The sequence below is a fragment of the Crotalus tigris genome, unplaced genomic scaffold (genome assembly GCF_016545835.1).
Source record: "Crotalus tigris isolate CLP2741 ecotype Arizona unplaced genomic scaffold, ASM1654583v1 scf7180000024461.2689607, whole genome shotgun sequence".
Lineage (NCBI taxonomy): Eukaryota > Metazoa > Chordata > Lepidosauria > Squamata > Viperidae > Crotalus > Crotalus tigris.
The window spans coordinates 2,308,239-2,331,113 of NW_024100631.1; the positions used below are offsets into that span (position 1 = coordinate 2,308,239).

Here is a 22,875-nt window from a genome sequence, read left to right on the forward strand (position 1 = left end):
TGAAAAGAAAAAAAAAATCAGCCTTTACATCTACTCATGCTCTACAACAGATTGTCCAACCCTTGTAACTTTTAAGACCTGGAAGGGCAACTTGTACTGGCTTTTGCGATGTGAGAAGCTACCCAGAGCAGCATATAAGGTTAATAAATAAACAAACTTTGCTGGGCATCAGTTGGAGGTTTTCAAAAAATACTGGAAATATAAATTTAATGGGGATGGTGGAAAGCTTTCCAAAAACAACAGAGGAAAGTTCAGTGAGACACTCAGCGCACAAATGATGGATGGAAGGGCAACTCCGATAAGAGGGAGAAGGACTGTCATTGGGAGACGACAGACGCAAACAGGGCCAACAATTGTGCCCATTCTTTGGCCCGTGTATCATCGCCTCCAGATTAGAGCTGTCCTGGAAAGAAAGGGGATCTTTCTGCCAGATCAGCAAGTGTTTGTGACAATCGGCCTTTGTGTAGCTTCAACACACTGGGAGGGAGGCAGTTCTTTTTTAAAGAACTCAAACTGTCTGTTTTGCCACCCAGAGTCATTATCCAAGGGGGGGGGGGAATTTAAATTTAATAAAGGAATAAAAAATGAAATCTTTTCTGAAATGCAGGTAGCTGTCAACTTACACCTGTCCGTTCAGTGAGCGAGGTTACAACTGCACTGAAAAAAAGTGATGTGTTTACCCCTGAATTGTATCTGAAGAGGGATGAGAGGAGAGGAGAGAGAAAAGCGTGAAGGAGGGGAGAAGGAAGTAGGAAGGCTGGAGGAGAAGAGGAGAAGTGGGGAGGAGAGTGGTGAAGGAGAGGAGAGGAAGAAGAGGGAAGTAGGGAAGAGAAGAAAGGGAGAAAGAAGGTAGAGAAGAAGGAGTGTGGATACGGTGAAAGGGGAAATGGGCGAGCAACACCAAAAGTCATGTGTATGTATTTTATTTTATTAAAAGTATCTTATATATGAATGTAAAAAGAATGTATGTTAACATCTGATAGATATTACGGTATATGTATGGGGGGGGGAGTTTGGAAAAATAAAAAATTATTAAAAAAAAAAAGTGATGTGACCCTTTTCCACACTTACGACCACTACAGTAGCTCTGTGGTCATGTAATCAAAATCTGCATGCCTGGCTACTGACTCATGACGGTTGCAGAATCCTGGGGTTGTGTGAATCTACCATTTGGGGAGGGAAACCTGGCATGAGGGGGGGAGGGAGGGAGAGAGAGAGAGAGAATATAAAAAGTCACATCCAACAAAACAACGGAAAGTTTTTATTGTGATACTGTCAAAGAGATACAATAAAGTGAAACCACAAATTGTGTATAGTATTGCTCAGGCGAGAACCAGGAAGAAGCCACATCAGCTACAAAATAAAGCGGGGCTTTTTGTGGTTTTTTCCCCCCCAAATTGTTCCAGCAATGAGGCACACACCGATTGCCGCAAATGCCATGGGTTTGACACTATGTGTTTGCTTCTCTAAAATCCTTTTTTTCTTTTCTTTTTTTTTACAACTCACACTATTTGGTCGGTCTTACACTTGGGAGAAATGACTATGGTGCTACTGATCCATTCACTTGAATAATCCTTTCTTGGCCTAGCAATGCAAATTAAAGGTCTCGGTATGGTTATCTTTCCAAGTCCGGATAAAAAGGTACGGGGTAGATTTTAGCAAAACAAACAAAACAAAAAAAAAATCAAACGTCCCGTTTCAGATGAAGGGCCAAAAAATTTGTACTGTTTTCATGCCGATTATCCTTGTTCGCGGCCAATACGGGCTATTGGTTTTCCTTGAAAACGTTAAGCGCTACGAGGTGTAATTTTCCTGCAGATCCAAGTGAGTTTTAATAACGATATTTGCCACACGGTTCTGTCGTGTTAAGTTTCTCTACGGTGACCCTAATGATTTGGATGTGGCTTTAGGAAAGATCAGAACGCAAGGGAACAGATTCATGAAGCATCACAGCAGGCCAGATAGCTTCGGCCTCACAAAACTGGTGGGACAACTCACAAACGCTGTCGACAATCTCCTGAAAGTGCGCCGTTGTGTAGAAGTCACCCACAACTGCCCACCCAATGAAATTCAGACCCTCCATCTTCAGAGGATGCTTTCAATACAGCCTAGAAGGAAGAGCTGAAACAGCAATTCTCAAATGTCCACCAAGAATTGATTCTCTCCCACACGTGGGAACGTCTAAGAATATCCAAACGGGACTTTTTGTGCATTTTTTATGTCTGAATCAGGTTGGGTTGATGTGGCTGTTTTACAAGAGCCATGACTATTGACTCCCAAGAAGAACAACAACAAACAAACAAATAAAAAAAAGCCACACACTTCACAAATGTAAAAGTTGTCAGCGTGTTCCTCTAAGTGCCAATGGACAATCTCAAGAACCAGCTTGGAGTCAGTTCAGTCACTTTACCAAGGGGAGGGAGATCTAGTAGTAGATAATGCGTAGATGTTCACAAAAGTCGCTGTTACAATTTATAAAATATATAGTATATTATATAATGTTAAGATCAACAGTAATAAAAAAATAACAAGCAACAAAGGTGCTCAAGTTGAAGGGAAAGATTAAACTTACCCACGAAAGCACACACAAACTCTTAAATAGAATACGTTACAAAAAAAAAAAAATGTTAAATGGGAAAATGCTTTGTAAAATGTTCAAGTATCTTTCTTTTTTTTTAAATTAACGCTGGAAAGTTCAGTAACCAGACTGACCTTTTTTAGACATCAAACGATGTCCAGCAGTATCTGGATCCACCAAATCTCTCAATTTCAACTCTGCAGTTTCTTGTAAGGAATCCTTCAAAGGCCAAGTCAAAAAGCCCAACGATTCTCAGGAGTGCTACTTCAGGTCTACACAATTTGTTCTGGATTTAAAATTCTCTACAGCCTTTTATGTCCCTTGTTTCCCCAATTTCATAATATTGCTCTGTTTGGTACCTTTAAATGCTTCTCCCTAGAAATAAATTGCATCTGATTTTAAGCTGCAATTTGATGTTCCACTCTTCCCCCCCTTTTTGGGGGGGGGGCCTCTCGCTTAAGCAAAAAAATTCTAGGGAAAATGCCCGTCTGCATATATTTACTCAAAAGGTTGGCAGGACTACATGTTACACGCAAATATGTAGGAAGGTGTCCCTGTTTTCGCGACGAGAAACTACACCTTGATAGACAGCTTTGTATAAAATCCACTTCAAATGGATTTCTACCACCCAGTGTGAATTTTCAGCTTTATGAGAAATAATCACATTGGTGTGTAACATGTAGTTCGGCCCAAGCATTCTCTGATCAAAATACGGTCTTTCATAAGATTTTCCCCTCCGTCTTTCTTCTTCCCTTCAAGCTCATCAACCTTCTCAAAATCTGACCCAAGTGGTCTTTTGGATGATTGAGAAATGCATCAAGGTGAGCAACCACGTTAGCAAGCAAGCATTCATGGTTGAAGGGAAAAGGTGACAGCCACCGCTGTAGGCCCACAAGGTGGAAAGTTTGGCTGCTGACAAATTCACAGAGAAGGATAGTCCGCTGCCATCAAACAATAAAGAGATACATCAGAACTGGACCTTTAAAGGATTTGTAGAGCGGAGCACAAGAAGCTAATTTCATTTGAATAACCCACCGGTTCTTTTGTTAGGGCTGCAAGTCAGAAAATTTGTAGGGCGTAGTACGGATGCTGTTCATGGTTCCTTTGCTGATTACTCTCAATCCAGTTGCCCTGCATTGAATTATTACACACCCCAACGTGCTCCCTAACAAGCAAGCACCTAACCAACAAGCATCCCTTAACAAGCCAGCATCTCCTCTTCTAGTCAAAGTCTCCGAGGGCTGAAACTGCTGTTGTTTGGATGTGAATCAAGATGAGTCTCTCTTCTGCCGCGCGGGCAGTAGATTCACGGGTCTCAAAATTCATTCACACTAAATAAAGCACCAGAATAAAAGGTCAAACAAAATCTGAGACTAGCTGTCAGGAGGGACAGCTCTTTGGATCCAAATGCCTAAAAGAACTATATATACATACGCGCACACGCACACACTTAAATAGATATATATTCAATATCCTTTTTTCTTTTCTTTTCTTTTTTTTTTTTTTTGCATCACAGTGTAAAATCGTTCTTCTTCCCAAAGAATTTATGGAGGAATGAAATGGGGAGGGGGCAGCATTCAATTTTCAGGAAAAGACAGTTCCTGTTTTTATAAGGAAGGGTGAAAGCTAAAGTGCAGTTTGAGATCTGAATGTCAGTTAGAGGGGCTTAGTAGCAGCCAGTAAGGACAGACAACAAGCTTGAGTTGCAACAGATAAGAAGTACATTACAGCGTTCCCATTGTAAAGCTTCCTATATAATTATTATGGTTATTGTTACTCATGCTATCAGCAGGTTGGTCTTATTTAGGTATAGTGTTCTCCAATATATTTTTCCTCTTGGAAAGAATTTGGGGAGGAAAAGGAAATTGCAATTCCCCCCCCCAAAAAAAAATATAACAATCCCCCCCCTTGAAGTTTTCAAATCTCTTGAAATGGTATGCATAAAATTTCCTGTAAGGAAACGCTACACACTTTTTACACGTTTGGTGGTCCTCTCTGACCCACCACACTGACCATGGAGGAGGAAGGGTGTAAAAATTCCCAGATGATGTTTCTTTTACGTTAACAGTTTTATTATAAAATTGTGCTTAGGGATGATTCAGCCAGCAAATCACGCACCCCTTTTTAAAAAAAAAAACCTATTTTCATTCATTCATTCTTGCTTCCTTTTTTTTTTTAAATAGCTTGTGCCAGGTTGTTGCATTTTACTCGCTTGCAAAAACTTTACAACCTTCTCCAGATGGATTAGTGACAGCTTTATGCACACACTCACGCACACACTCACACCACGCACGCATTTTGGTGTGCTTCAGTACTGCCAAAGCCGCGATGACCACGAATTAACCGTCTCTCATCCACTGCATTAAAACTAGGTTGAAACTACATGGAACCAGCCATCAAAATTTCTGGTACCTTTTTCCTATTCTCAAGGTACAGTACCAACAATATTTTAAACCGACGTATTAAAAATAAGAGCTGCCTATTTTTCAGCCCCTTGATCTTAAAAGACCCTGCTATACATTCTTTTTTTTTTTCCCCCCTTTCACAGGAGCAAGGCTTAAGCTTATCTTCAGAATGCATCTGAATTGGATCTACCATTTGAAGTTATCCTTGTAAATTATTACTCAAATCTCTTTTCTGACAGTTTCTCTTTTTTTAAAAAAAAAAAAACAGAAACAAAAACCAAACAGACAGACAAATCCTGGCTACATTCAGTCAGGGGCTGGTAACTGAGATCTGTCACAAAACCTAGCCGAAACAAATCCTAAAGGGCCACGGTACACTTTAAAAAAAAAAAAAAGATAGAATAATGAATATACAATACTGCAATCCTCCTCACGGCAAAGAGACCACAGGAGTGGCTAATATAAGGGAGGGAGGGGAAATAAAAGGAAGGTGTACTTAATCCTGCACATTCTCAGGACTGTCCATACGGGCCTCCTTCGAAACTGGAGCAGATGGATCAGCAAAAAGCACGCCCAGCACAAAGGAGCAACTGAAGGCATCGGTCAAAAAGAGAGAAGCTACCTAACAAAGGAACGACGGAATTATTTCTTCTTCGGGAGTATAGAAAAAGTTCATCCAAAAGAACCGTGTGCACAGGAATACAGATAGAAAAAAAAAAGGGGGGGGGACTTACACAAGGGGGGGGGAGAGAAAAAAAAACAAGCAAGGGAGAGTCTGGAGAGAGGAAAAGACCAACAACATTACACCACTGAGCGATGGAGGAGCATCTCGACCACCCGACCGCCGTTTTTTGTTTTTTTTTCTTTTTTCCCCCATGAGTCTTTTTTTTATAAAATAAAGCCTGTTCCACAGATGGGTTGTCCAGAAACAAGGAATCGTATTGCAGTTCATTCCCAGCCATTGTCTTTGATCATGTGAGCGAGTTCGATGATGAATTTGCCTTCTTTGTACTTCTGACTGCTCTCAAAGGCGTGCTCCTAGGGGACAAAGCACAGCTCAGTCCATCCATCCATCGACACGTAGCTCCCGACTTACGACGGTTCGTTTAGTGACGGCTCAGCGTCACGACGGCCCTGAAAAAGGGGACTAGGGACCTTTTTTTTTTCCACAGGACCGTTGCAGCATCCTCCTGGTCACGTAATCAAAATGGCAACGGGTTCCTCTTGAGGACGGGGTCCTGCGATCCCCTTTCGCTGCCTCCCGGCAACGGGGGAAGCCACTGCAGTGATTCCCTTAATGACTGTGGCAAGAAAGGTCGTAAAATGGGGCAAAACCCAATTAATAACTGTCATGCTTAGCCCCAGAAACTTTGGGCTCAGCTGCAGTCCTTGGAAGAGAGCTACCTATATTAAATTTCTACGCCACCCATCCCCTATCGCAGTGATGGCAGACCTTTTAGAGACTGAGTGCCCCAAAACCGTCCCCCGCCCCTCCTGCTCCGCCCCGCCCACCTGCAGGGACACGGACTGCCTCCATGGCCGGCAGCAGATCACCCAGGCAGCCCTGCAGCACCATGGCAGCCACGCCCTCCGCTCATACCCCGCAGCATCGTCTGCACGCTATGGAGTTCGAGGGCGGAGTCGTGTCCCAGCTGCCCGGCTATGTTCTTGGTTGCGCTGCTCCATGTGGGCTGCACCCAGGTGCGATTCTCCTCCAGGGAGGCTGCTGGTGAGGAGGGGGCTGCGGGGGGAGGCGGGGCTGGGGCGACGGCACGCGTGTCCGCAGAGAGGGCTCTGAGTGCCGCCTCTGGCACGCGTGCCATAGGTTCGCCACCACTGCCCTATCGGGTGACTCCTGAGGCTGGGTATGCCTCCAGCCAAAGAATAAACCAAACATTCTGCATTCCAAGAGACCCGATCCCGCTTGAACGCTGAGCTATATAAGCTAAGAGGACACCGGATCACCTAGGATGGCCTTCGATGCAACAGAGAGGTTTGAGAGGAAAGCTAGTTGTGACCTTCCCAAGATGCTTAGCCCAGAAATGGAATCAAGCACTAAGCAATGGGCCTCGTGTAGAATGTGTGTCTCTGTTCTCCACAATCCTAACAAACGTGATCTTGAAATTGGTTCACACCTAACTCTGTGCCTAAGATGAAGAGAGAGGGGGAAAGAGGCAGCTGTGATGTCACACGTTCTGCTGAAGGATGGGCCGCAAATAGGAAGGACAACACAAGCCTTCTTCTTCTCGCCAGGGTGTCGACTGGAGGTTATGCACTTTCTACGCTGGCCGCCCAGCTCTTTGAAATCTGTGCGCATGGAGCTAAGAACAAGTTCTCTTTATATGTATTTATACATGTTGTGTATTAACTGTGTGTTACGTGTGGGTGCACTTTGAGAGCAAGCAACTGAATTTCATTTTTAATGTGTGCCAATGTGCCCACAGTAAAAAAAATGACAATAAAGGTTATCAATCATCTATATCTATATCTGTCTGTCTGTCTGTCTATCTAAGCTAATCTATCTATATCTATCTCCTATTTAGTTATCTATCCTATCTGTCTATCTATCTAATCTATCTATATCTATATCTAATATCTCATCTATCTATATCTATCTCCTATTTAGTTATCTATCCTATCTATCTATCTATCTATCTATCTATCTATCTATCTATCTATCTATCTATCTATCCTCTCTGTATCTTGCTATCTAGTTCTCTCTATATATCTATATATCTATCATCTATCTATCATCTATCTGTCTCTATACCTCTCCATCTCTATCTATTTGTCATCTATCTCTCTATCTCTCACTATCTAGTTCTATCTATCTACTATCTATCTATCTCTGTCTGTCTGTCTATCTCTAATATCTATCTATCTATCTATCTATCTATCTATCTATCTATCTATCTATCTATCTATCTATCTATCTATCCACCTATCTACCTACCTATCTATCTATCTATGAATGAACATAGGGGTTCTCCCCCTTTGCTCTAGTTGAAAAAAAACGTCCTGGACCAAGTGACATTAGAACGGGGACGTTAGCAGTAGACATGGGAGTGTGGCAAGCAAGTTGCTTATAAAGTAGTCCTTGACTTAACAACAGTTCCTTTAGTGACCGTTCAAAGTCAAAACGACACTGAAACAAAGTGACCTATGGCCGTTTTTCACACTTACAACCAATGCAGCATCCTCCGTGGCTACGTGATCAAAACTCAGACACTTGGCAACTGGCATGTACTTACGACGGTTGCCATTTCCCGGGGTCACGTTATCCCCTTTTGCGACATTCTGACGAGCGAAGTCAATGGGGGAAGCCGGATGCACTTAACAACAGTGTTACTAATTTGACAACTGCTGCAGTGATTCATTCAACAACGGTCGTAAGGAAGGTCGTAAAACGGGAGGCAATTCATTTATCCACTGTAATCACTGAGCAACAGAAACGGTTGTGCTCAGTTGTGGTTCGTTCGGTTGAGGACTCTCTCTGTTCTCTGACTTTTCAAACCTGGAGCTGGCCTGCTTAGTAAAGGCCGTATTCCAGTATTTGAGGAGCTGCCCCAAAGAAGGGGGGGGGTCAATTTATTTTCCAAAGCACCAGAAGGCAAGACAGGAAACAATGGATAGAAATGCATCAAGGAGAGAAGCAACCTGGAATTAAGGAGAAACTTCCTAACAGTGAGGACAATTAACCAGTGGAACAGCTCGCCACCAGATAATGTGGGTGCTTCATCACTGGAGCTTTTTAAGAAGAGACTTGGAAGCATGGCGTAGGGTCTCCTGCTTGGCCATGGTTTGGACAAGATCTCTTCCAGCTCTATTCTGATTGAAAAGTGTAACTAACTAACGCAACTGCTACTGGGTGCAACTGGCCTGAGTCCTCCTCCTACTGTCAGCTCAACCAACGGACCCAAAACGTAAAGGAACTGGCAGGGATGGGGTGCTCCCTCTTTCACATCCAACCAAGATAACCAAGGCCACGCCCAGAGCAGAGGCTTACGTATTTCCATCCGAGGGTGGTTTTGCAGTTTTCACAATAAATATCTGCTACGGCGTGCAAGCCCGTCAGAAGAACTCGCTCTTCCGCAGGACCACAGCCCACGTTCACCCTGCAAGAGAGAGGGAGAGAGAGAGGGAGGGCGGGAGAAACACAGGTGGTTTCGTTGAACGTATGATGGCCTCAACGGCAAAGCAACAACACTTCGGGCCAGGACTTGGGAGGGAAACGCAAGGGCTGTTTTGAAGACAAACGCCTTGTTTCCACCCTCCAAGCCAACGGGTTTACGGGGAGCGTCTAGTATAAAATAGGGGACGGCGTGCGATGGCTTCTCGGCGTGAGCGAACGAAAAACGACTTCAAGGTGTCTGTCGCCTCCATCCAAGGCGCCCAGGCAGAATTGTCCAGCTGGGCCCAACGTTTCAACGTGCCTCTTTTGAATTTCTGGCGGGGCGGTAAATATGCATTGCTGAAGAGCAACAGTAAGGAGGGGATGATGGTCTGGGGGCTTTCCAGATGGCTCAACTAGCTGGACCTTAGTAGGGTACAGTGAAGAGCCTGTAAATGGTCAACAATATCTATCTTTCCTGTCATTCCTTAGCATTATCCTAACAATGTGTGATGTTACTGCCTGGAACTTGTAATGCAGCCTTCCTTCCTTCCTTCCTTCCTTCCTTCCTTCCTTCCTTCCTTCCTTCCTTCCTTCCTTCCTTCCCTCCCTCCCTCCCTCTCTTTTTCTTCTCTTGTATTTCTTTTTTCTTCCTTTCCTTTCTTTTTCTTCCTCTCCCCTCTCTTTCTTTTCTTTCTTTCTTTCCCTCCCTCCCCTTCCGTCCCTCCCTTGGTTTCTTTCTTTTCTCTCTCTCTCTCTCTTCTTCCTTCCATCCCTCCCTCTCTCCCTCTCCTTCCCTCCCTCTCTCCCTCTCTCCTTCTCCTTCCTTCCTTCCCTCCCTCTCCCCCCTGTCCCTCTCCCTCCCTCCCTCCCTCTCTCTCCAACCCAACCCACCAGCAGGCTAGCAAGATCGAAATATTTCTCAGTGCCCCAGAAAAGCAGAAAATGAATGGTACTTACACAGAATTAAAGAGGTAGGCTCGTCCTTGACTTCCCTGAAAAGACTGTAAGAAAGAGAGAAGGGAATGTTAGATTGTTTTTTTAAAAAATGTGGTCAGATCATGTCACAGCAGTCTTTCAATAAAGCACCCCAGAAATCGTGGGCGCTCCACCATTGCAGATTTGTAAGAAGAGGCTAGACAGTCACCTGTCTGAGACGGCATAGGTTCTCCTGCTTGAGCAGAGGGCTGGACTAGAAGACCTCCAAGGTCCCTTCCAGCTCTATTCTATTCTAAGGTCTACCTGCTTCAATGGTAACTCTGAAATGGGCATTGCCTAGAATGCACACAGTAAGTGAGAGTTACGCTGGATCATCTAACATGGGGGTCTCCAACCCTGGCGACTTTTAAGACTTGTGGACTTCAACTCCCAGAATTCCTCAGCCAGCCCTGAGGGCTGGCTGAGAATGAAGTCCACAAGTCTTAAACTTGCCAAGGTTGTGGATCTCTGATCTAACAGACACAGATACCAAAACTTATGGCACCGGCTCAGTGGCAGAAATGTGGCAAATCTTCCAGGTACATGGAAAGAGATACAATAAATTACAGAGCTGCAAAAAAAAAAAAATTAAAAGTAGCCAAAGAGAAGGGCAACATTTCTATATTTGTTATTGTTATCGCCTTCATAAAGAGAAAAGTGACAAAAGGGATGGGTGTATTCCTATTTTCACACAAGGATTTAAAACTCCTTACTTGAGCTGCAAGTTCTCAGCTGCTCGGAAATGCTAGAGCATCAGGTTTCTGCGCCAGTTATCAATTATGTGCTACAAATGGGTGAAATGCTTGAATCCACCAGACACTCTTATCAAAAGGCATCTTTCTAGAACCTCTGAAAATATGTCACAGGCGGTCCTCAACTTACAACTGTTCACTTCGTGACCAAAGTTAAAACAGGACTGGAAAAAAAAGGGACTTAGCATCATTTTTCACACTTAAATGACCGTTGCAGCATCCTGGGTCACAGGAACAACATTCAGCCACTTGGCAACTGATCATATTTGTGACCGTTGCAGTCATATGATCCCCTTTCCTGACCAAAGTCAATGGGGGAAGCCAGATTCCTTGAATCACTGTTACTAACTTAACTGCAGTGACTCGTTTCACAGATGTGGCGAGAAAAGTCGTAAAACGGGGCAAAACTCATTTCACAAATGTCTCGTTTGGCACCATAAATTTCCCTCTGCCTGGAACCATTTGTGCTCTTTGCAATAATCGGCTAAAGGGAAAACAGACCTCAAATCGTGATGGGTGTGTGTGTGTGTGTGTGTGTGTTTGTGTGTGTACAAACATACACAAAGACGCTCAGACACAGACAAAGCAGCAGATTTCAAGAGTTTATTTAGATTTTATTATCATACTATCGGGCCTGAAAGCAGATTAGAATATATTACGCGTAGCTTAGAAGCCCTTTTAAAGTGTCCAGAACATTACTGGTTGCCTTAGACACTGGCTAAAATAAATGGGATTTTAGCCACAACCAGGATTAGGTTTATATCAAGCGGCGTGTACTTGCGTTATTACGTGGCGTAGGGGGAAGATGATCGGACTAGGGATACAAAGATGAAGCTTGCAACTATGGTTATTTTTTTTTCCCCAGGAATGCCAGGGCGTCTAGAAGTTTCGGAGTTAGATGCTAAGTTTGTAAAATTTGCTTTTCAGCGCCAACGGCGCCAGTATTTCACAATTTCTTTAGAGGCACTGATATTTTGCGCGTTTTTGTGAGAAAAGTTAAGCTTTATTTTTTTAAAAATATATATATATACATATAGCACCAGTTCAGGTGGCAGTTAGGCACGAAGTCTTATTTTTAGCCAGAAACTCAACAGTAGCGAAGAGATTTTAATGGCGCTAAAAGAAGGAAAATAGAACTACATTTAGTCCTCTACGTACGACCACAACTGAGCCTAAAATTTCTGTTGCTAAGCAAGACGGTGGTTAAGTTTGCCCCATTTTACAATCTTGCCACAGTGGGTGAGCAAATTGCTGCAGTTGTTCAGTTGGTAACACAGTCATTAAGGGATTCTAAATTAACAGAATAGAATAGAATAGAATAGGATAGGATAGGATAGGATAGGATAGGATTAGGATAGGATAGAATAGGATAGAATATGGAATGGAATAGGATAGGATAGGATAGAATAGCATTTGTTAAGTTAGTAACACGGCTGTTAAATCAATCTGGCTCTCCCCCCCCCCTTCACTTTGCTTGTCAGAAGATTGCAAAAGAGGGTCGTATGACTCTGGGACGTTGCAACCGTCGTAAGTACATGCCAGTTGCCAAGTGTCTGAATTTTGATCACGTGGCCGTGGGGAACGCTGCCAAGATTGTAAGTGTGAAAAACGGTCATAGGTCGCTTTTTTTCAAGGCTATGTAGCTTCAAATGGTTACTAAAGGAGTGGTTGTAAGTCTAGAACAGGGGTAGGCAACCTTGGCTCTTTTATGACTCATGGACTTCAACTCCCAGAATTCCTGAGCCAGCATGGCTCAGCCTGGAAACCTCTCCCTTTCCCCTCAGCATGGCTGGCTCAGGAATTCTGGGAGTTGAAGTCCACGAGTCATCAAAGAGCCAAGGTTGCCTAGCCCTGCAATAGACCAACATAAGGTTGACCTCGGGGAAGATAGAGATGGTTAGCAAAATGGGAGGTCAGCTCAAGAAACAAGACCACGTCAGAATGAAATTCAACTAGGCTACCCTTGGCATGAAAGGAAGAGAGAGAATTCTGGGAGTTGAAGTCCATGAGTCATCAAAGAGCCAAGGTTGCCTACCGCTGGCCTAGAACTACCTGTACTGTGCTAGCACAAGTGAGTTCATTAGTTCCAACATGGACATCAACTATAACTAGGTCAATGCTAAGGAAAATCTGGGCCTTGCAAGGTGACTTCTCATCGGAGGATCCAACATTTGTCTCCAATAAATGCAGCAGGAAGAGGTTCCAGACACACCAGAGAGAAAGAAATACTCTTAGGGAGAAATAAGCTCAAGAAGCCGAAGGATTATATAGAATTTTGGAGACGGATTACTAAGAATCGGTTCACAATACAGAGTTTTTCAGGCTCTCAGTTTGAAATCTTTTCAAGTATGGATTAGGAGGAAATTTAAAGTGTCCTTCAGAGGGAAGAGCTTGTGGCTTCGGATATTGCTTTCACTAAACAACTTAGAAAAAAAAACATAACAAAAGAAAAGCACCTTTGGGACAGCCATGACTGGATGATTGAGCATCTCCATAGACATTTAGAGAGAGAGAAAAAGAGTCCTAGTAGTAGAATGGATAGCGATTACTCCTTGGCTATGCTTTATGTAAGCGATGACATTTCTAAGCATGGAAAAACAACAGACTAAACCATCCACCTTTAAACAGTGTTTTTTAAGGCATAATTTTCTTGGAAACTGATACGCAACATACATACACACTGATTCTACTAGTGTTTTTCAAAGTTGGCAACTTTAAGAGGTGTGGACTTCACATCTTAAGAATTCCCCAGCCAGCATGCTTTAAGTTGAGTGGACTTCAACTCCCAGGATTCCCCAGCCAGCATGCTTTGACTGGACTTCAACTCCCACAATGCCGCTGAGGAATTCTGGGAATTGAAGTCCACACGTCTTAAAGCTGTCAAGTTTGAAAGACACTGCTCAATACCTATGCACGTTATGCATTTTTATTCAGCGAATTTTTCGCAGAGGATTCCAAAACAGCTTAAAACGCTGGTCTGGCTTTTCTGTCTGACTTGAGGCCCTTCAAATAATGAGGGCATCCAACGGCAAATGCATGAGGTCTAGAGACTTGCCTTGGAAATGAGCTCATCGTGATTGGCCAGGTGGGCTCTGCAGTGGATACAACTGTAGGTTCGGTGACAATTTGGCAGGTACGCCTGGAACGTTTTGGATTTTGTCATTTTTACCATTTCCGTCGCTGGCTCCTCGGTCTGTTCAGGGCTGGCACTTGAGAAACAATTTTGCTGAACTTGCTGACAAAAGAAACACTGGAAAAGGCAGGCAAAAGCCGTCGTTGTTGTGTAGGGTGTGTGGCCCTTTCCACACAGACGCTACCGAAGAATCTGTTAAAACCTGCAAGGAAAGGAAGGGCCGTCAGCCATTCGGTCTTCCCGTCCCCCACCTGGGGTTTACCTGGCCGTGCCTAGCCACTGCTCACTTAATAAAGGAGGGGTCTTGCCTGCTTGTTTTACAGTCACCAGATCATCTCCAAAGAAGGATCTAAACCAGTGGTTCTCAACCTTTTTAATGCCGCGACCCCCAACCGGTCGTAAGGCGAGGACTACTCAACTGGTGCGGCACCGTTTGCAGAATGGGACTTTTGGCGGGCTCAGCAGGGCAGAGACAGCCTAGACAATTCCTATTGGCTTTTGAAAGCCAATAGAATTAGAATCTCTTGAATAGAGTCTATTCAAGCCAATAGAATAAAAGGGAGAAAAGGCGAAAAAAATGGCGGAGTGCGTTGTTTGGCGACCCCCGTGAAATGGTCGTTCGACCCCAAATGGGGTCCTGACCCACAGGTTGAGAACCACTGATCTAAACAGATCTCTGCACACCGTCCTTCAGGCCATCAGCAATGGGATGCAGGAGAAGGCAGGGTGCAAACACACAAAAAAGGATGAAACCGGAGGCCAGGGTCTTGAATGAGCTACTAGAACTCCCTTGCACCTGGCCCAGCGGTGTCCAACCTTGGCAACTTTCTGTGGACTTCAACTCCCAGAATTCCCCAGCCAGCCTTGGAAGCCCCTCCTGCTCACTTGCTCCCAACAAAATGCACTCTTCTCCAGTTCGGTACCATATTTTTTTCCGGTCTGATTGACAGAGGAGGCCAAGGGGAGACGGGAGGAGGAGCACCTGTTAGACACATGAAAGGGCTGAGGGGAATTTTGAGCCGATTATGTCGTACTGCAGGTGGTCCCCAACTTACGGCCATTTCTTTAATGACGCTTCCAAGTGATGCAAAAAGGGAGTTGCCGCCGCTCCTCACACAACTGCGGCAGCCTCGCTGCAGTCGTGTGATCAAAACTGGGGCAAGGGGCCGTGTGACTGCCCTCTGTGACCCTTTCGGCTAGCTTTCACCGAGCAAAATTAATGGAGGGAAGTTAGATTCGCTTAATGACCAAGGCAAAAAGTGTAAAAAACCAGGCGCAGGCCACTTAACGACTGCATTGCTTAGCGACAGGGAATTCTGGTCCCCCAATTGTGGTTGTAAGTTGAGGATTACCTGTATATCGTATCATGTGAGATCCTTGATGCTCTCTGAGCTTGGTGGTTTTCTGGCAGATATTTCACGACCAAACGAGGCACTATCACCAATGACAGAATTGGAAGGGACCTTGGTCCAACTCTCTGCTCAAGCAGAAGACTTTGGACCATGTCAGAGGCTTCTTAAAAACCTCCAGTGGTGGAGCAGCCACCACGTCTGGAGGCAAGCCGTTCCACTGGGTAATCGTCCTCACTGCTTAGGAAGTTTCTCCTTAATTCCAGGTTGCTTCTCTCCTGGATTAGTTTCCGCCCACTGTTTCTTGTCTTGCCTTTTTTGGTGCTTTGGCAAATCTGGAAAGCCATCAGGGCACTCAAAGAACACCAAGGACCCCACAGCTCAAGCCTTACACTATTCTCTTCTGTCAATATATCTGATTTGGACTCAGCTCTGCTGTAGGAAAAGGTGCTCGGGCAGACCTGCTCTTGACATCCCACCGTTTATCCAAGTTCCGTAACCACCCTCCCTTTGTAGACTTTTAATTTCTAGTATAAACAAGGCTGGTTTCTGAGATGTGACGCTACCAGTGACATGATGGGGGGGGGAGGAAAGACAGCTGGTGTTTTGTCGTGATGCATTGGGACGGGGTGACAGGAGGGAAGAAGAGGCCGTGAGAAATGGCGAGGGGGGCTTGCCGATTCTTCAGCTCTCCAACCCAATGGCCAGGAGGCCTTCCAGGGGGTCATCAAGATCCCTTGCCACTTCCCCATCCATTCTGGAAGCACATCTGAGAAAAACCATCTGCCATCAAAAAATAAAAATAAAAATGAAACCGGCAGGAAAAATGGCAGCACGACAGCAGTGATGGAGTGACACGAGATGAAAGCCCCGTCTGTTTGGTCTCCTCTAAGAAGAAGGCCAGGTCCACGGGCGCGCAGGCTTTCTTGGACTCAAAATGAGACCCCCTGCCTCCTAAATCGTCTCAGATTGGCTGAAAAATACAATAATAATGGGAAGTTTGGAGGTTGGGTCTTTACGCCAAGACCAGGGAGAAAATGCCGCAAGGAAACGAGTTTTGTGACTCAAGCGAGCTTTGGATCATGTTTGAAGGGGTGGCAGAGCGCGTTCATTGTCAAGTCCCACTGTGTCTTAGTGACAGAACTGAAGGATGGTGAACAACTCCTGCTGTAAGGCAAAAAGGCCATCATCATCATCATTTTGGAGAGACTCAAAAAGCTGGAGGGGACAGCTTGATTCTGCAATGTCCAGAAATACAAAAGAGAATACTGGCAGCTCAGATTTGAACGGTGGGATCCTTGGCGCTCTCTGAGCTTGGTTGTTTTCTTCTGCCAGCACTGATGATGTTACTGGGCTGGGTCATGAAACATGGGCAAAACGACAACCAAGCTCAGAGAGCGCCAAGGACCCCATGCTCAGAAATCTTACTGGAACGAATCAATTCCATTAAATGTGATATAAGAATTAAGTGGGGATATATAGAAAAAGAAAACATCACGCAGTTACGTTTAAGATAAAGACCTTCAGGACTGGATTATGGCATCCAGCAAGGCTGACTGTTGGTCAACTAAGAACATCCTTTAAAATGTTAAGACTCTGGGAGGATTTGCAAAGCAGGAAGGCATTTGCCTGTACCTGCAATACCCAAGTTTTCCATAGCACAATCTCACAGTTGTGTTTAATTCAGCTGCGGTACCAAACTCCAGGACCAATGGATTCAGCTCCAGTAAAACCATGTAAGCTAGGCATACTCATATCAATGGCTTCTAACTGCCTGACCGATGCAAATTTTCTTGAACAAAAGAACCATCCAACAAAGCACAAGCGTGGCAACAAAGAACATGACCTAAACATTTACAAAAAAAAAAAGCCAGCGCAGCTAGCTGGCAGCGTTGCTTCGAAAGTGAAAGAAAATTCAAGAGACTGGCTTGACTTTCTAGAAAATCTATTTTAAGCCAACCAAAGTCACTAGAATCAATTCAGAGATCAAAAACTATTTAAAAAAAAAATTCTTGGAGTTAAGGCACGGATTTAGTTTACATCAGGCTAATTGCTTGCTGATTGCTGGGGTTGTCTCTTTTCTCCAGTAAAATAGGAGCAATGTGCCCCAAATATTTTGAGGTGCACCATCCAATTTTCCAAACAGCGTTATACTCTTCAGGCACTGTGTGAAATTCTGCCTGCTAGCATGACATCATTTAAAGAAAATAAGAGCTGGTAGCCAAGCAGCAGCCAATCTTAAAACACAGAGGGCTGTCTTTCCTCTGCACCCGGATGTATAAACAAATATTTAAGCATGTTACCTGCCACAAAAAAACCAAACAAACAACCAAACAAGATTGCAAAAATAAATCCAGCCGCTCTACCACCTCCCCCCCAGCCAAGGATCTGACAATCCTGCAAAGCAACAGGTCGCTCAAACTGACCTTACGGCACAGGTAACCCGCTCTTTCATAAATAAATATGCATTTCACAACCGTTCGTATTAAAAGCCCTTTCTTTCATTGATAAAATATGCAAAGCGCCACTGGCAAAGCTACCAGGTAAAACAAGTGTTATGGCAATCAGGTGGGTGATCCCTTGTATGTTTAGGCTTCATCAGGGGGAACTGAGTGTTTCATCCTCCTTAAACATTAAAAGGCAGCGATTAAATCAGACATATAAGGGATCGTTCGTCGGAAGCCAAATCATTTCATTCCTTTTCAATTCATTGTGATGAGTGGCCTCTTAAGCCTCCAAATGGAACCGCTAGCGTTCAGGGTACACTGCAAATGCCCCCCCCCCATTCATTTCAGAGCCCATCAAAGCGTACAAGGAGGGGGGGGAAAAAGAGCGCTTCATTCTAAACGAGCCCAAGCATTTCTCTGTGCAAACACATCCACATGCCCCAGGAGAAGAACTGAACAATGGATCTCACCCGGGCTGTGACCCGAACAAAGCCCAAGCCTCGGACGGATCCCGGAACGTCAGGACTTTCCTAAGCAATCCCACATCGCGAGCGAAAGTCAACCTGCCCCTTCAATTTTCGTCACCCGAGCATCTTCTTCCTGATCTTGGTGGGCAGCAGGAAATTCAGAAGCCTGCAGGAGGATCAGGACTTTTTTTTTTTTTTCTCCCGTTGCAAGAGGCAGCTGGCTAAAAATAGACAAGACACCTCCAGCCTGGTTTAGACAACACAGCACCTGGGGAAGGAGGCGAACGTGCAGCAACTGAGTCCCAGACACTGTTCAGACCTCCCTGTAGCCAGCCAGCACCTGCTGGATCCAAGTTGGGGGGAAAAAAATAATAATAATAGAAAAGGCAACAAGAGGGCTGGATGCTATTCTTTTCTACGGTGTTGACAAACAGCTACCACAGGGCTGATCTCACTGGCAGGAAGCTGCTTGCCACAGCTTGCCACTGGAAGGGGAGGGGGTTCTGATATAAAGTGAAGAAACAGAGCTGGAGGGGGGGGGCTTGGGGGGAAACGAAGAGGCTGCTTTTGCAACAATATTATGTAAAGCATGCCCCTCTTGTTATTCCGACCAGTATGCACAACTGCATCCAGGGAGGGGAAAAAAAAAAAACCCAAGGAAAACAACAAAAGGGCTCCCGTTGCCAAAATCTGGAAAGCCGTCCCAAACGAACCCGACATCGAATGCAAAACCCAGGGCGAAGTGGCCAGGAGTTGAAAACCCCAGCAACAACAAAGGCAGGAGGAGAGCGATCAGCTGCCCGGAGTGCAATTTCCCCTTACCTCTGGGGCTTCCTTGTTTTGACTCAGGCACAAACCACGGTCTTGAAGCCTCCAAACCCGATTAGCAAGTGGACAAGGGACAGCACGTAGAAAGAGTCCCCCCCCCTTCTCCGTGCCTTACCGTGATCGTCATAGGAACATGCACAGATCTGAGTAGCAGACCAACAGACTGCCCCCAGCTGCAAACTCACCAAGACAATGGGGCAGAGGCAGGAGCAGATAACACGGGGAGGTTTATGATTCCAGTGCTCCAGGCCACATGCTCAAAAACCACCTGTATCTCCCAGGAAACCAGCTGGAGGGGGTTAAGCCCCCCCCCCCATACACATACACACACACACACACACACCTTTTCTGCAAGGGTACAGAGTTCAGAGCCTCATCTGAGAACCTGGAAAGGAGACCTGGCTGAGACCAGCTCTCAACCTGCATCCTAAAAACAGAGGGCTGAATTAAAAATTTGCAACTTCACTGCTTTCAAAACAGGACTGGGTGTTTTTTTTAAAAAAACGCAACTCCATTGATTTAAATATTTTTCTTCCCAATAAACCCACTAAGGGAACTGTGTGTCTCACACGAAAAAAGCAGAAAAAGAGGAATAAACACGGAGAGGTTAGGCACAAGCATCCTTCCGCAATAAAACTCACATTCAGAGGCGAATCAAGCAGGCCTTGCATGCCACAATGCACTGCACAGGCATGTCCTGGCTTCAGGCAAGCCCCCTCCTCAATTCCTTTTCCTTCCTATCCTCCTTCAGACCTAATGGGGACCCAGGGCAAGTCCCCAGCCCCCCTTTCATTTCAACCATCTCTCTTTTCTTTCACTCACTGGATGTTTTCCCTGGCCTGCACCAGTTTTCACAAAGGGGAGCTATGTTTATCTTTTGCAGTAGAACCACACTCTTGGGGGGGGGGGTGTTTGTCTTTTCAGCTGTTTTGTCTGTGGTTGTTATTGTTTGTTGCTGCCAGCCTTTCTAACCACACTATCACAGCTCCCGACCGCTCTGCAGTTCCTCTCCGCAGCCTTAGAAGGTGAGATGGGGCCGGATCGAAAGTCACACGTTTGGAGGGTCACTCTAAGGCGGGTTTCATTCTTAAAGATGCTGGTTCTCCCTCCCTCCACAAAGGGAGAACGGCAACGTCAGAGATTGGTGTGGGATTGCTCAAAGCTACAAAGGAGGGAGAGGGGCGTAAATATTTTTTTTAAAGTGTTATGAAATCATTGATTATCAGCAGGGATGGCTGTCAGGAAAAGACAGGCTGATGAAGCTGCTTTCTTTTGGGTAAAACTTGCAACAGGCTGAAGATTTTGCATTTATAATGCACTGCATTTCAGATCCACTGCCTCGCCTTTCTAGATTAGTGCTTCCTTTGGAAGGGGGAAGTCTCCGTGGGTGCAAGGGGGCCGCTTTTCAGGCGCACACGCGCACGCAAGAGGGCCACTAAGCATCCTCACAGGCCATTTGTGCACGGATATTTTTATGGTGCAGTTTTAAAATAGAATCGAGGGCACTGCTGGAGGTTCCATAAGGGAGAGGACAATCATTGGAAAGGCCATTCTGCCTTCAGGTGGGTTGCGCTATAACTCCCATCGCACCCAGCTAGATTATAGCCCAATGGGGGGGGCGCTCTGAGTGGGTTGATGGGCCTGGATGATGGCAGGGGAGGTTTCCAGGCTGACCCACCCCGACACTGGGGCTTTCCAGATGCCCTGGGATGCCCCCAGCTGATTGGAAGTGGATGGGCGTTATAGTCCCATCTCATCCAGTCTTTCCTATCATTACGTTTGTGTTTCCTCGACGATGTACCGGTGGGGGGTAATAGGTCTTTGTTGGTAGGGAACAGCCCCAAAGATGTGAGAATGGGATTTGTAGTCCATCTAGAACACACACACACACGCGCACACACACAACAGGGGGGAAATGGCCTCCCCAGCCATCAGAGCAATTGGTCCCCCACTCTCCAGCAAATGGGACGAGACTTGGGTGGCTGTACAGACAGGCCAAGAAAGAGAGAATGGGATTTGTAGTCCAAGCCATTTAGAATACACAGCTGTATCTTATCAAGCCCCATCCTCCCCAGTCCCGGGTTCCCCAATCCTTAGGGAGGCACCTGCTGGGGAGAATGGGTTTTGTTGGGGAGCAGGCAAAGAGGCAGGAGGATGGGATTTGGAGTCCAATCCATTCTAGGTAGAACACTCGGTGGCAGGGAATGAAGCCCCAGACTTCCCAACCCTCCGCTGGGTAAGATGGGATCTTTAGTCCAATCCATCTAAGAACCTACAACGGCAAGGGAACAGAGTCCCATCTTCCTCATCCTTCCCGGCTCTGCAGGGCCCAGGGGCTGCAGGCTGGGGAGCATGGGTCTCTTAGCGGGGACCCAGCCAAGAGTGAAGAGAAGGATGGGATGTGTAGTCCAATCCACCCAGACGCCTACAATGGCCTAGGAACCTAGTCCCATCTTCCCCATCCCTCCTAGCTCCCCAATCCCCAGGGAGGCAGGCTGGGGACCATGGGCCTCTCAGCAGGGCCCCACCCGAGGTGAGAGGGATGGGTTGTGTAGTCCCGCCCATCTACAGCCCACGAGGGCGGGGGAAGCCAGCCCCTCCTCCCCTCCCGACTAGGGAAGATGGGTCTCTCTTCGTCAGGAGGGGATGGGCTCTGTAGTCCAGCCCCAGCATGTCCCGCGGCGGATGATGGGCCGCCCACCTGGGCCGAGGGAGCCGTACCTGAGGGGGCGGGGCGGGGGCGGGGCTTCCCTCACGCCCCCAACGGCCGGCGGGCGAAGATGGGCGGGGGGGCATAGAGAGGGCCGCGCGCCGCTCAGGTCGCCGCCGCCGCCGCCACCGCTGCGCGCTTTCTCCTCAGCCCGGCCAGCCGACGACACATCCTGCTCCCGCCGCCGCCGCCGCCGCGACCGCCTGGCTCGCCTCGGGCTTTGTTTTGCTTGGGGCTTCCTCGGCCCCGCCCCCTGGGAGGGCTCGCGGCTCGACGCATGCGCCGCAGCAGCCCGCCGCCCGGTGGCCGTTAGCCGAGCGCCGAGGAAGAGGCGCGCGCCGTCGTCCGGCGTTGCCCCGGGCGACAGCCAATCGCGGCGCAGAGCGCTCCCGCCGCCGAGGCCGCCTCCGCTGGGTCTTAGCGCCCTCACGGAGGCGCCTGCTCAGCTGGTGGCTGGGGCTGGTGGGGGGGGGTTATGAATTTAATATTATTACTGTTGTTGTCGTTATTGCAATTGTCATTGTTGTTTTCATTGTCATTATATTATCGTTATTATAATTGTTATTATTGTCATCATTATTAGCAGTCATTGTTATTATTACTATTATTATGTAGTCCAGGGGTGGGCAACCTTGGCTCTTTTATGACTCGTGGACTTCAACTCCCAGAATTCCTGAGCCATTCGTACTGTGCATGCTGGCTCAGGAATTCTGGGAGTTGAAGTCCACGAGTCATAAAAGAGCCAAGGTTGTCTATCCCTGATGTAGTAGTCCAACTCTGATGCGGGGAAGCATTAGAAGCACTCTTTGCAAGCCAATTTTTCTTAGCGCTTCGCTAGCCCTGCGACCGAGCCCGTGTTTCTATTCTGTATTTCTATTCTATTCTATTCTATATTCCAATATCTATTCTATTCTATTCCTTTCTCTATTCTATTCTATTCTAATTCTATTCTATTCCTTTCTTTATTCCTTTCTATTCTATTCCTTTCTATTCTATTCTATTCATCACGTATCTATTTTTCATGTTTCTAGACCACCCAGCTCCCTCAAGTTGTCGTCACCATCATCGCCAATCATTGCTAGCAAGCTTGGCTCTTGCGACATAGCTATGTGAAGGA

General features: G+C 46.1%; 1 protein-coding gene across 3 annotated transcripts; it reads right to left on the bottom strand.

Annotated features, from left to right (window-relative positions):
- Positions 1–1,244: 1,244 nt before the first annotated feature.
- Positions 1,245–22,018, bottom strand: YPEL1 (yippee like 1). Of its 3 annotated transcripts, none has more exons than XM_039332350.1 (5): positions 21,770–22,018; positions 13,880–14,159; positions 10,055–10,098; positions 8,990–9,098; positions 1,245–6,021 (listed from the first exon to the last, which is right to left on the bottom strand). In XM_039332350.1, exons 2-5 carry the CDS (start codon positions 13,994–13,996, stop codon positions 5,932–5,934), a joined length of 360 nt encoding a protein of 119 aa, XP_039188284.1. In that variant the 5' UTR covers positions 13,997–14,159; positions 21,770–22,018; the 3' UTR covers positions 1,245–5,931. The 3 variants fall into 3 exon arrangements, with proteins under 3 accessions (XP_039188284.1, XP_039188285.1, XP_039188286.1); XM_039332351.1 differs by lacking the exon at positions 21,770–22,018 and adding an exon at positions 19,043–19,161; XM_039332352.1 differs by lacking the exon at positions 21,770–22,018 and adding an exon at positions 18,224–18,483.
- Between the last annotated feature and the right edge of the window lie 857 nt (positions 22,019–22,875).

Excerpts from the sequence above, each read along its gene's own strand:
- YPEL1 (XM_039332350.1), bottom strand. The coding sequence starts at position 13,996 with ATGGTAAAAATGACAAAATCCAAAACGTTCCAGGCGTACCTGCCAAAT. Across the intron at positions 9,099-10,054 it reads GCCTACCTCTTTAATTCTGT|GGTGAACGTGGGCTGTGGTC; the intron begins GTAAGTACCATT and ends TCTCTCTTGCAG. Across the intron at positions 6,022-8,989 it reads CCACCCTCGGATGGAAATAC|GAGCACGCCTTTGAGAGCAG; the intron begins GTAAGCCTCTGC and ends TTTGTCCCCTAG.